The sequence below is a fragment of the Megascapheus bottae genome, chromosome X (assembly GCF_031878675.1).
Source record: "Megascapheus bottae isolate mThoBot1 chromosome X, mThoBot2.hap1, whole genome shotgun sequence".
Lineage (NCBI taxonomy): Eukaryota > Metazoa > Chordata > Mammalia > Rodentia > Geomyidae > Megascapheus > Megascapheus bottae.
The window spans coordinates 30,231,862-30,245,309 of record NC_143547.1 but is presented as its reverse complement, the minus strand read 5'-3'; the positions used below and the strand labels follow the sequence as shown (position 1 = coordinate 30,245,309).

Below are 13,448 nucleotides of genomic sequence, written 5' to 3'. Positions count from 1 at the left end.
AGTACTCCATCTCCTGGGATATAAAGTTCATCAGCACTGAAGTTTGATCATGAAGATTTCACTAAGTCTATTGTGTACCAGTGACCCTCCCTATTTGTGACTCCCATATCCAGGGTTGAAAATAAATGCACAGTATAAGCAGATTTTTTTTTGCTAGTCCTGGGGCTTGTAATCAGAGTTTGGGCACTTGTCCCTGAGCTCCTTTAGCTCATCATCCCAGAAAGAAGCAGCTTTAAGCAATGTATGTTATCTCACTGTTTCTGTGGCTAAGCAATCTGACTCTAGGTCTCACACAAGATGGTCATCAAGGTTCCTGCTGGAACTGGAATCCTCTCTGACACTTACCGGGGGAGGTTCGGGTCCTGAGCTGATTTGTAATCGCTGGCAGTTTCAGTTCTTTGAGGGATTGATTACTGGACCCGGGGTTCTCTCCACTAAGCAGTGAATGACATGACCACCAGCTTCATCAGCAAAGGCAATATGAGGGCAAAAGGAAGAGGCAGTGGAGAAGGAGAGGGGTAGAGAGCAAGTCAGAATTCAGTCTAGGTACTGAATTATGGAAGCAACATCCCATCATGTGCTGAATTTTGCTCATTAGAAACTGGACACTAGGCTCAGCCCACAGGCAGGGCGGTAGAATTCTACAGGGTCTGAGGATCCAAAGGCAAGATCTTTGGAAGCTACTACCTATAGTGTTCTTTTTTTGTGGGACATGGGGCTTGAACTTGGCCTAGGCGCTGTCCATGAGCTCTTCAGCTTAAGACTACTGCCCTAAGCTTGGGGTTTGGCCTAGTGGTAGAGTGCTTGCCTAGCAAGCACTCTTGGTACTACATACTTAGAAAAAGCCAGAAGTGGTGCTGAGCCTCAAGTGGTAGAGTTCTATCCTTGAGAAAAATCCAAGGACAGTCCTCAGGCCCTGAGCTTAAGCCCAGGACTGGCAAAAAAAAAAAAAAAGACTACAGCCCTAACCTCAAGCCAAGCCCCACTTCCTGTGTTTTCTACAGGTTAATTGGAGATAAGAGTCTCAGGTCCTTTTGTGCCCGGGCTGGCTTTGAACCTTGATCCTCAGATCTCAGCATCCTGAGTGGTTAGGATTACAGGCGTGAGCCATCAGAACCTGGCGAAAAGGATAATCTTAAACATATGTCTTTATGAGGTTGTGTATATGGTATGGTGTATATGCCAATCTTGGGCATGAACAGGGCCTGGGGGTATTGTTTCTGAACTGGTTTCCTCAAGGCTAAAGCTCTACTACTTGAGCCACATCTCTACTTGCCACTTTTTGGTGATTAGAGATAAGAGTCCCATGAACTTTTCTGCTCATACTCCCAAGTAACTAGCAAGGATTATAGGCATGAGCCACTGGAGCTTGCTAAGCACATCAGTTAATACAGCATCAAAAGAGTGAAAAGAGTGAATCTATGCCTAATGCAAAAATTTTAAGTTTAAGACAGGTAATGGTGCCTCATGCCTGTAGTCCTGGCTACTGAGGAGGTTAATATCTGAGGATCATGGTTCAAAGCCACGGTGAGATTTTTTTTTGCCAGTCCTGGGGCTTGAACGCAAGGCCTGGAGACTGTACTTGGGCTTTCTCAAGACTAGAGCCCTACCACTTAAGCCACAACACCACTTTTGGCTTCTTCTGTGTATGTGTGCCAGGTAAGCAGTCTACCACTAGGCCACACTCAGGACCCCCCTGAGAATCTCTTAAATCCAATTAGCAACCAGAAAACCTGAAGTGGAGCTGTGGCTCAAAGTGGTAGAGCAGGACAGTACCCAAGCCTAGAGTTAAAAGTTAAAGTAAGAATTATTTCCAGTAAAATCCATAATTCAAGACCCTGTTTCCCCAGTAAGGCTTTCAATCTTTCACCAATAAGAAAAAAGAAAAAAAGTTAGTTTTTATTTTATAAGTAAAAGAGCTAGGGTAGAGTTGTGGTAAAAGAAAGTGAAAGTCACAGCCATCTACCTTCTACAAAATCAGGAGACAGTACTGAACTTTCAAGGTATTTTAAGTCTGCCTCTGCCCCAGGCGTCCTCAGCCCTAGACCAAAAATCAGACTCCTTAAGTCAATAAATCACTGAGACCCCAACAGGGCAACTTCAGAGATCTATGCTTTAGCCTCCAGCTCTCTAGGGGTTAAAGAATTGAGTGCTGGGCTCATTTCCGCTAGTGAAAAGAAAGCAGTCTCCGGTCACCCTCCCCTTCCCGCACAATCTGGGTTTACAGAGTAACTTACTGCAGTACCAAGAGCTTCTAAAACTCCCGATCCCTCCCTAGAAAACCCTGTTTACTACCCGGGATGCTCCTAAGATCCCCAACCGGGCAAGAAGCAGCTTGACAGCATTTTTTTTTTGGACAGGATGAGTCACTTCCTGTTCACAGATTCCCTCCTCCGGAAGCAGGGGCTGATGTAAACAACGGAGCCGGGTTTGAAGGCCCGGGAGGTCAGAAAACCGGGCCGCAGGCGGCACCGACAGCAAAGATCTGGTGTATGGGGGTATTCTTGGAGCAAAAGGAGGAAGGCGAGAAGCAAATAGAGGACGATCCCAGGGGTTGGTCGGCGTCGTGGGGGATGGGGGGTAGTGTGTGTTGGAGAAGCGTTGGTATCTGAAGGATCTGAGGCAGCTGTCTTGAAGGAACACAAACTTAGATTGGAGACAGAGGTGTCCCAGGTAGGGTTTTGGGGTGGCAAGGGTATTTGGACCAGAATCTTGGAAGGTGGTGCTGTCTTGGAATGAGCTTGACAGGTGTTGGGAGGGAGGGGGGAAGGATTGGGCTCTTGGAGGATGGGCATTGGATCTGCCTAGGGGTGATGTTAGAAGGCAGGATGGGAATCCCTAGGGGATGGGAACTAGCAAAATAGCAGGTTAGAGAGATAGAGACTTTTCCTAGCAAACAAGTAGGGTGGAGTAGTCTGGAAAAAAGGTCTTCCAGAGTAGGTATACCTTGGGGCAGGGTGGAAATCTAGAGATAATATTGGGGAGTGGCATACTTGAGGGTGGGTTTGACCTGAGGGAAGGGATGCATTCCAGAGCCTTAGAATAAAAGAGTTGCTGGTAAGTCGGTCCTTAGTTCGTGAGGGAGCATCACTTAGAAGACTCTCGTAAGGCTGGAGAAGGGACGAAACATGGCAGGGTAAGGATGGAAGGAATCTCAGGCAGATACATGGCTTGGTCACACTAGAATAGTAAGGGCAAGAGAAGGGGATATGTGTGAAAATGGGATTTCTGGGAAGGAATCTAAGACTGTAGTCTTAAGAAAGAAGGTGGGAGAGGGGTCTTGACCTCCTTCATATTTACTGACAAGTGAAGTTGAGGACTGGTTGTAGGTTTGAAAAATGAGAAGCAGGTAGGAAGTGGTCCCAGGCTATGTCAGGTATTTCTACTAAGACTGGTTGAGAGTAAAGTGACTCCCCATTACATCCTTATCAGTCAATAAGGGCTGGTGTCTAAGAAGGGGTTGATGCAGGGAAGGGGGAGTTCCAGATCACTTTTGGTCTGGATCTGGGGTTGGGCATCTTGTCTACCCACTCGGTTGGTAGTATTGGTAACTTAGAGCTGAGACCCTAGGACACCTCCCTGATTGTTTTTGTTTTCTTTGCAGTAAAGCTAAGAAGTCAGCTAAGCAGGAAGAAGACGACGTGTGGACAAGCATTTCTAGTGCGTGGAATCTCTTCTCAACTGAATCCTATTTTTGGATGCTAAGGAAATTTTGTACCATGTCTCAGCCACTTAGAGGAGTAACCAGCCTACGTTTTAACCAAGACCAAAGTAAGAGTGGCCTGTACTATTACTTTTTTTTTTTAAGTCGGGTCGTGGGGCTTGAATTCTGGGCCTGGGCACTGTCCCTGAGCTCTTAGCTCAAGGCTACAGCTCTACCAATACTTTCAGCTGTAGCACTACTTCTGGTTTTCTGGTGGTTGATTGGAGATAAGAATCTCATAAATGTTCCTGCCCAGACTTTCATGCCCAGGATGGCTTTGAACTGAGATCCTTAGATCTCAACCTCCTGAGTAGCTAGGATTACAGGCTGCACTGTTATTCTTTGGGAGGGAAGGGGGAAGGAAAGAGGGGTCAGAGGTGACCCTATGGGCCCAGCTTCTCCCTTCAGCATTGTCTAAAGCAGTCACATTCCTTTTATCTCCAGGCTGTTTTTGCTCTGCCATGGAGACAGGTGTGCGCATCTACAATGTGGAGCCACTGATGGAGAAGGGACATCTGGGTGAGCTGGGAGAGAGAAGAAGTGTTGGCAGCAGGGCTGGGCATGGGGTAAGCACTTTTACTGACACCCTGGTCCCTGTCCAGACCATGACCAGGTGGGCAGCATTGGCCTGGTAGAGATGCTGCACCGCTCCAACCTGCTGGCCCTGGTAGGCGGTGGTAGCAGCCCCAAGTTCTCAGAAATCTCAGGTAAGTGACCTCAGCCTGTCCTTGGCCCAGATGCCCTGAAGTCCTGGCTTCCCACAAATACCCATAGGCATTGACAGATGAAGGTATCAGCACCTCAGAGTCCCACAGTGAGGCCCACAGTTGGGCAGTCACACATAACCCTGGCACCTTAGTGTTATGTTTTCATGAAAAAAAAGTGGGCCAGGAGGATGATGAAGTACTTGCCTAGCATGCACAAAGCCCCAGCTTTGATTTCTCAGTACCATATACACAGAAAAAGCTGGAAGTGGTGCTGTGCTCAAGTGGTAAGAGTGCTAGCCTTTGGAAAGCTCAGAACAGTGCTCAGACCCTGAGTTCAAGCCCCATGACTGGCAAAAAAAAAGTTATAAAAGGGGAAGATTCTAGGCCTGGGAATGAATCTGTTTTTTTCATGGACTAATTCCTCATCCAGACATTCAGCCCCTTCAATCCCTGACTTCATCTCCAAATGATAGCAGAAACTTGTTCTGTCAGACATAGTCTTTTAAGTATTCATCCGGATAAGGATCACACTAAGTGTTTGGAGAAATGCCCTGTGTTGAACCCTTGTGGGGAGTGAGAATTGGTTCCTGAGTCACCAGGGCTACCCCTCACCTTAAACCATGGCCCTGGCCAACCTCCCCACCTGCCTGGCAGTGCTGATTTGGGACGATGCACGGGAGGGCAAGGACTCCAAGGACAAGCTGGTGCTGGATTTCACCTTCACCAAGCCAGTACTGGCTGTACGCATGCGCCATGACAAGTGAGCTTACGGAAGACTGGGGGGAGGGCATGGAGATCCCCAACATCAGAATAAGAGCCCTACCTGGGTATCTACCTGCTCTCTTCATGACCATCCTGTGTCATGTGACACCTGCAGGATCGTGATTGTGCTGAGGAACCGCATCTATGTGTACTCCTTCCCTAACAATCCCAGAAAGCTATTTGAGTTTGACACCCGAGACAACCCCAAAGGTGAGAGGACCCTTGATATGTACCTGTAATAGTGGGAGACTAGATATAGCATAGAACTGGCACATGCTGGGAAAGAGGCAGGAAGAAAGATAACCCTAACACCGAGATGCTCAGATATCCTGACAGATTCAATCCATGCCATCCCTGAGTTCCTGCTCCTCACCCAAGGCCTGCCCAGTACCCCAAATGACAGATGATAGGTGTGTATAAAACATCTGGTGAGGATATAACTGGGTGTGTCAAGGAGTTGTTAGAACAGCTTATTAGAAGCTTCAGCTGTTTGGATTGCGGGGGGAGGGGGGTGTTGAAGTCTGGCCCTTATATCTACCTCTATTCTGAGACTCTGACTGGCTCTCCAACCCCTTTACTTGCTCACCTCCTCTTCCTCCTCACACTCTAGGAATTTGCGAACTCTGCCCCAGCCTGGAGAAGCAACTGCTAGTGTTCCCAGGACACAAGTGTGGAAGTCTACAACTTGTGGTACGCCCTCCAGTGGGCAAGGGTGGAGAGGAAGGTAGAACAAGGCTGGCTCTCTGAGGACTCTTAGTCCCTCTTTTGCCAACTACCTCAAGCCCAGTGTTCTTTCCTACTCCAGGACCTGGCAAGTACAAAACCTGGTACTTCATCTGCTCCATTTACCATCAATGCCCATCAGAGTGAGGTGGCCTGTGTGTCTCTGAATCAGCCAGGCACAGTTGTAGCCTCAGCCTCACAGAAAGGCACCCTCATTCGCCTTTTCGACACCCAGTCCAAGGAGAAACTGGTGGAACTGCGCCGAGGCACTGACCCTGCCACCTTATACTGGTGAGCACAGTATCTATGTAGTGGGATGGTGGCCTCATATAGCACATGGCACATGGGCATTGATGTTGATCTGTCTTCCAGCATTAACTTCAGCCACGACTCCTCCTTCCTCTGTGCTTCCAGTGATAAGGGCACTGTCCATATCTTTGCTCTCAAGGATACTCGCCTCAACCGCCGCTCTGCGTGAGTACCCCTTACCCAATTCTGTGGTACCCCCAACCCTCTGCTCATGTACCATACCTTGGCTTACTCAGTACTGCCTGCAGGCTGGCTCGTGTGGGCAAGGTGGGCCCTATGATTGGACAGTACGTGGACTCTCAGTGGAGCCTGGCGAGCTTTACAGTGCCTGCTGAATCAGCTTGCATCTGCGCCTTTGGTCGCAATACTTCCAAGAATGTCAACTCTGTAATTGGTGAGTAGGAATAGCCTCTTGGTTAGGGAGAAATGGATGGGTTAAAAGTCTGAAGGTTAGACCTATAGGTATTTGAGGAAGTCGGGTACTGGTGGCTCTTCCCTGTAATCCTAGCTACTCACGAGGCTGAGATTTGAGGATCACAGTACAAGTGGTGTTGTGGCTCAAGTGGTAGGTCTGTAGCTTTGAGCTGGGACAATGTCCAGGCCCACCCAGAGTTCAAGTCTCACAGTCGACATTGGGGAGGGGTAGCTGGGGGGAAATCTCTCTCATTATTGTGCCTGGGTTGGCGTTTTTTCCACCCTACCCCTGGGCCTGGGCACTGTCCCTGAGCTCAAAGCTACCAGCTACCGCCCTAACCCTTGAGCACAGCCCCACTTCCTTTTTCTAGTGGTTAATTGGAGATAAGAGTCTCTGTTTTTAGTGCCCGGGGCTGGCTTTGAACCACGATCCTCATAACAGCCTCCTGAGTAGCTAGGATTACAGGTGTGAGCCACTGCACCCAGCTGAGATTCTTATGTCCAGTTAATCACCAGAAAACTGCAAGCGGCATGGGAGTTTGGCCTAGTTGTAGAGTGCTTACCTAGCATGCATGAAAACCTGGGTTTGATTCCTCAGTACCAATACATAGGAAAAGCTGGAAGTGGTACTGTGGATCAAGTGATAGAGCACTGGTCTTGAGAAAGCCCAAGGACAGTGCTCCGGCCCTGGGTTCGAGCCCCAGGACCGACAAAAAAAATAAACTGGAAGTGGTGCTGTGGCTCAGTGGTAGAGCACTAGTCTTAAGTTGAATTGCTCAGGGATAGCACCCAGGACCAGAATGTAATCCCCACTACTGACAAAAATGGTGGGGGACTGCCAGGTGAGACTCACTCCTATATTCAAGAGGCTGAGATATGAGAATCACAGTTTGAAGTCAGCCCAGGAAGAAAAGCCTCTTGACTCTAATCTCCAACAAAACAGGAAAAAGCTAGAAGTGGAGCTGTGACTCAAGTAATAGAGCACTAACTTGAGTGGAAAAGCTAAAGATCAGTGCCTAAGCCCTGAGTTCAAGTCCTAAGTACTGGTGCAGACACACAAACGAATTTGAGGGCTATCAGAAGCTAAAATATGTGGCTCAACTCCATCAATAAAGGGTTTAACACTTGGGTAAAGGCCTAGGACCATGGGGTCACGTGAGAATTGCAGTTTGTGACTATGGCTTTGGCATCCCTTAACCTTCTACCGTTCATTCCGTTCCCCTCCCCCAGCAATCTGCGTAGATGGGACCTTCCACAAGTATGTCTTCACGCCTGATGGAAACTGCAACAGAGAAGCTTTTGACGTGTATCTTGACATCTGTGATGATGATGACTTTTAAGAACCGGGAGTGGGGGCGGGGGCTGTGCAATAGCACACTTCAGCTCTGAGCTTTGGTGGGGAAGTCCTGTGGAAGCCATCGACCAGCAAGCACTGAGGCCTAGGCCCACTCTCCACTCAAGCAGAGCTGTGTCTAAATAAACAGCTCGCTTCCCCAGAACCCTTTATTTTTAGAATTATGCTCTCAAAGGGCCGGACTAGGAACCCGAAAGATAAGATTCCCTGGGGATCCCAACTTGGAGAAGATTGCCAGGGACCTAAAGAAAATGTCTCTAATCCAACCTGGGGATTTTAAAGCTTACCAGGAAGACATTGCTGATGTGATGAAATGAATAAAAGGCCTTTAATGGCATTTACGGCTGGACATCAAGGGTAGGGCACGGGGTTTCCCGGGGAGGTGTGGCAGTCAGGAGCTCAGGTCTTCCTGACAACAGCGGCTACCTTAATCTCTGCTTGTTGGCTACAAAGTATTTGAGCCAACGGCAACGTCCTTGTACCATCCCCCTACGGTTCATTCGCTCAGAGGTGGCGAAAAGTTTGAGCTCAGAGTCTCTCAGCGCGTGGTGGAGGCTTGATTTCCCGGCAGACCTTGTTTGTGGTAAATTTGACGGCATGCTATTGGCTTTTCTGGTTACGTCAGCTGGCACGCCTGCGCAGTGCGCACGTTTTCTTTGTCACGCCCAGCTTCCATTTCCCTGTATGCTTTGTGGTGCCGCAAGGTGTGATGGGTAGTGTAGTCGGGACTGCCCTTCGGGCTGGTCCAGCAACTCGCAGGATGTCGGAGGTGCGGCTGCCACCCTTGCGAGCCTTAGACGACTTTGTTTTGGGGTCAGCACGCCTGGCAGCTCCGGATCTACGAGACCCTCAGCGATGGTGCCACCGAGTCATCAACAATCTCCTCTACTATCAAACCAACTACCTTCTCTGCTTTGGCATCGGCCTCGCTCTGGCTGGGTGAGGGAGGGAGGTAGCGGTTATGCTGGGTAGCTGGGTACGCCAGCAGGGCATGGAGGGTAGTCACGAGTCCAGGAGTGGGAATCAGAAAAATGCTAGGCCAAGAATGGCGAATTTGGTAGGAATAGAACGTCCGGGGCAGATCGTGTTTTGTCACAAGGGCTGTTGTTGTGGCGGGGAGAGGGAGGGAGAGGAGGGGATTTAGGGAGGGAAAAACCTGGGTGGGTTGGAGAAAAGTGTGAGACTGAAGGGGAAAGTGAGCTTGGGAGGTGGATCTCAACGTAAGGAGGTCCTGAGACTACCTAGGAGGTGAGTGTTAGGGTTATATTAAGGCAACTATGGAGAATTTAGGACAGTGACAGGGATGTAAATGTAAAGTTGAAGGGTTATGAAAGGTGGGCTTATGGAGAATCTCATGTTAGAACCTGAACCATGACTGAACACTCCTGGAGTAGATTCCTTTTGAGAAACTTGGACCCTGAGAAGCCTAAGATCAGATAGATGAAAAACCTGGAGAAGGAACCCTGGTCAGGGCTGAAAGAGTTGATATGGAAGCCTCGTGCCAGTGGCATACCCCTGTCATTCTATCTCTTCAGGAGGCTGAGATAGCATCACAATTCAAAGAAAGCCTGGGCAGGAAAGTGTGAGACTCAGTTAACCACCAAAAAACCAGGAGTAGAGCTGCCGCTCAAGTGGTAGAGCATTAGTCTTGAGTAAAAGAAGCTCATGAACAGTGTCCAGGACCTAAGTTCAAGCCTCAGGATGAGGGTACATACACTAAGGGGGAAAAAAAAAGGTGGAGCCGGGAGTTTTGCCTAGTGGTAGAGCCCTTGCTTAGCATGCACAAAGACCCGGGTTCAGTTCCTTGCTAACATATAATGTAGAAAAAAAAAAAACGAAGTGGTGCTGTGGCTCAAATGGTACAGAACTAGCCTTGAGAATGCCCAAGGATAGTGCCCGGGCCCTGAATTCAAGGCCTAGCAGTGGCAAAACAAAAAGGATGGGAAGCCCAAATGGGGAGCTTAGAAAGGGAGGATATGCCTGGACCTGGAGAATAGGAAGTATGTGCTAACCGAAGGCCTGGATGAGGGATCTGCAGGAACTAGACCCAAGTGAGGAGCACAGGGGTCAGAAGGGGATATTGGAGGACCCTTGCTAATGTAGAGTAGGAAGAAAAAAAATGGAGAAGCCAGGCACTTCGATAAACTACTCAGGAAAGGCTGAAAGTGGGCCAGGAGTTTGACCTAGTGGTACAGTGCTTGCTTAGCATGCAGGAAGACCCTGGTTCAATTCCTCAGTACCACATACATAGCAAAAGCCAGACGCTGTGGCTCAAAAGCCTTGAGAAAGCTCAAAGATAGTGTTCAGGCCCTGAGTTCAGGCCCCAGGACTGGCAAACATAAAAAAGATAGAGCTCGGAGCTGGGCATGGTGGCTCACATCTGTAGTCCTAACTACTTAGGAAGCTGAGATCTGAGTATCACAGTTCAAAGCCAGCCTGGGCACTGAATACAGAGACCCTTATCTTCAATTAACCACGGAAACCTGGATGTGGTGCTGTGGCTCAGCGGAGTAGGACAGTAACCTTGAGAGTTCAGGAACAATGCCCAGGCCTGGGGGTTAGGGCGGTAGCCTTGAGCTGGTTTGATTAGCTCAGGGACAGTTCCCAGGCCCAGAGTCTAAGCCCCAGGACTGACCAAAAAAAAGAAAGCGCTAGCCTTGAGCCAAAGAAGTCCTGGGACAGCACCCAGGCGCTGAGTTCTTGCCCCAGGACTAGCACAAAAAGGAGAGGGGGTGGGGGGGAAGGAAAGAAAACGTAGAATGCTTGCCTAGCATGCATGAAGACCCAGGTTCTATTACTCAGTACCGCATACATAGAAAAAGCTGGTGCTGTGGTTCAATTGGTATAGCCTTGAGAAGCCCAAGGACAGTGCTTAGGCCCTGAGTCAAAGTCCCAGGACTGGCGAAAAAGAAAAAGTGGGGAGGTATTGGGAGTACCTGGAATAGGGAACTCAGGAAGATGGAATTATAGAACTGGCGTGGAGGGAAGGAGAGTCCACATAAGTCAGTGGAGGGTAGGCCTGTCTTTGGCATAGTATGTGGGAATTTGCCAGGCTGGAGGGTCCAGAGACAGGGATCCAAAACTCTAGGCCCAGGATCTGCTGGATGGTGAGGCTAGCTTACTTCCTTTGTTCCCACAGGTACTTGCGTCCGCTGTACACCGTCCTGGGTGCGCTGATTGTCTTTATGTCTCTGGGGGTGCTTGTGTGGGCTGCTGAGACCCGCATTGCTGTACGCCGCTGTCGTCGTAACCACCCTGCTGGCTGCCTGGCTGCAGTGCTTGCCGTAGGCTTCCTGGTTCTCTGGGCCGTAGGAGGCGCTTGCACCTTCCTGCTCAGCATCGCCGGGCCAGTATTTCGTGAGTTTCTACTATTTAGTAGTTTGATAAATGGCTACCGCAAGTTTAAGAAGCTAGGCCACCCCATGCTGGTTCTTTGTTGAGAAGGAGGTTGGGAACCCAGGAGTATAAGCAAGCCTTCTTTTTTAAAAAGAGTGCCTTCTTTGGCTTCACTCCCTCCTGAGGGCACGCCTATTACTACAGCTTTTCAGATATTATTATGTGCTTTTAAGCTGGCCCTGATTATTTGTCATCTTTCCTGGCCAGGTCCCATTTGCAGAGCAAATTCAAGGGGCCATATGCAGGATCCTTTTGTTTGACTTGTTTGTACACCAATTACTATTTCTCTTTGGTGGGCCCCAACTAGCAGCAAAGTAAGACCCCACTCCACTAATCCTACTTCTCTTGATATTGCCCACAGTGATACTGGTACATGCCTCTCTGCGCCTGCGCAACCTTAAAAACAAGATTGAGAACAAGATCGAAAGCATTGGTCTCAAGCGGACACCAATGGGATTGCTACTTGAGGCATTGGGACAAGAGCAGGAGGCTGGGTCCTAGGTGCCTGGTGTCTCATTCAGAAGCTGAGCATCTGCCACCCTACCCCATACCCAAGACGCAGAGCCCTTTCCCATTCTTTAAACTAGAAGCCTAGAACCGCTTGTTAGTTGGCAAACAGGATATCCCAGTCCAAAACAAGAATGTCCCTCATACCCAAACCTCTATTACCTAGGGACCAGAGTCTTCCCCAACCCTGAATTTGTGACCCAAAACCACCTAAATCCAGCTCCCAAATTAATTTGAGATCAGAGTATTCATGGCAAAGAATAAATGGTGAAAACAGCCATACTCCCTTCACCAAATCTGGGAGTCATTAGTCTTCCATGCTTAACCCCAAAGCTGAAGCCCAGGCAGGGCATTCTCAAATCTTAAACCTGGACTAAAGCTTCTCTAGACCTTACCCCAGTTTAGAACCCAGGTGGACATAACTTAATCTTAAGCCCAAGTTCCAAGAGTCCTCAGCTGGGTGGAGTGAGTTATCCTGACCTTGTTGCACTGTTGGTCCCAGGTTAGCCCTAATCCTCATCAGTCCTAGAAGCCCTCCTGTAGCCCTGCTTAGAGATTTTGCTCCTTCTTCCTGTGTTCCGCAATGTCCAGGACCAAGGGCCAGGATAGCCCCAGCTGGGAATGGGGCACATTTATCAGTGTTGCCGCAACAATAAAGCGTTGCATTTCTTCAGCCAGTTTGGCCTCTACAGTGAAGTCATTGCCCTTTTCTGTTCTGCTAGATTCTACATCATGGGGTTTCTGCCAATTATATAGGCTGTTAATCAAACCTGTTACCTCTGGGTCAGCATTTAAGCATAGGGAGTGGACTAGAGTTCAGTGGTAAATCACTTTCCTAGCATGCTAGAGGTTCTGACTTCAATCTCTGGCACTAATGAATATGTGATTTTTTTGTTGGTGGTGGTGGTTGTGGGACTTGAACTCTGGGCCTGAGTGCTATGCCTGAGCTCTTCAGCTCAAGGATACCACCCTACCCCTTGAGTGCCACTTTTGGTTTTCTGGTGGTTAAGTGGAGATAAGAATCTCACAGACTTCAGTGTCCAGGCTGGCTTTGAACCTCAATCCTCAGATCTCAGCCTCCTGATTAGATGGGATTACAGGTGTGAGCCCCCACACCTGGCTGAATACATATTTTTTTTAACATAAGGAGAATAAAGAGGGCAGATTATGTATAATCATTAGTTGATTTTTGGAAAAAGAAAAAAATTGTGCCTGAAGTAGGACACGGTTCAGGGCCTGAGCACTGTCCCTTAGCCTTTTTCCCCTCCAGTCACTTGAGAAACATCTCTGTTTATGGCTTTTTGTGGTTAATTGGAGGTAAGAGTCTTATACTTTCCTGATCAGGCTGACTTCAATCTTTGATCCTAAGATCTTAGCTTTTTCAAATAGCTAGGGCTACAGGCCACAAGAGCCTGACCAAAAAAGGCAGCATTGGAGTTTAAACCCAGGCTTCATGCTTGCTAGGCAGACATTCCACTACTTGAGCCACACCTCCATCCCTAAATTATTGAGAGTTCCTGTTTGAAGTTAGATAGGAAGCTGAGTGCATGCAGACAAAGAAGTTATCTCACAT

At 48.7% G+C, this 13,448-nt stretch overlaps 2 protein-coding genes across 4 annotated transcripts; both read left to right on the top strand.

The window, feature by feature from the left end:
* The first annotated feature begins 2,243 nt into the window (after positions 1-2,243).
* On the top strand, positions 2,244-8,553 carry Wdr45 (WD repeat domain 45). Of its 3 annotated transcripts, none has more exons than XM_090325591.1 (11): positions 2,244-2,445; positions 3,605-3,771; positions 4,148-4,222; positions 4,306-4,410; positions 5,065-5,170; positions 5,288-5,382; positions 5,783-5,862; positions 5,978-6,186; positions 6,268-6,369; positions 6,453-6,598; positions 7,849-8,553. In XM_090325591.1, the coding sequence occupies exons 2-11, from the start codon at positions 3,699-3,701 to the stop codon at positions 7,956-7,958; spliced, it is 1,101 nt and encodes a 366-aa protein (XP_090181717.1). In that variant the 5' UTR covers positions 2,244-2,445; positions 3,605-3,698; the 3' UTR covers positions 7,959-8,553. The 3 variants fall into 3 exon arrangements, with proteins under 3 accessions (XP_090181717.1, XP_090181716.1, XP_090181715.1); XM_090325590.1 differs by having other exon boundaries at positions 2,244-2,553; XM_090325589.1 differs by having other exon boundaries at positions 2,244-2,673.
* Positions 8,554-8,658: 105 nt separating this feature from the next.
* On the top strand, positions 8,659-12,552 carry Praf2 (PRA1 domain family member 2). Its single transcript, XM_090325592.1, has 3 exons — positions 8,659-8,911; positions 11,112-11,329; positions 11,730-12,552. The coding sequence occupies exons 1-3, from the start codon at positions 8,682-8,684 to the stop codon at positions 11,867-11,869; spliced, it is 588 nt and encodes a 195-aa protein (XP_090181718.1). The 5' UTR covers positions 8,659-8,681; the 3' UTR covers positions 11,870-12,552.
* The last annotated feature ends 896 nt before the right edge of the window (positions 12,553-13,448 follow it).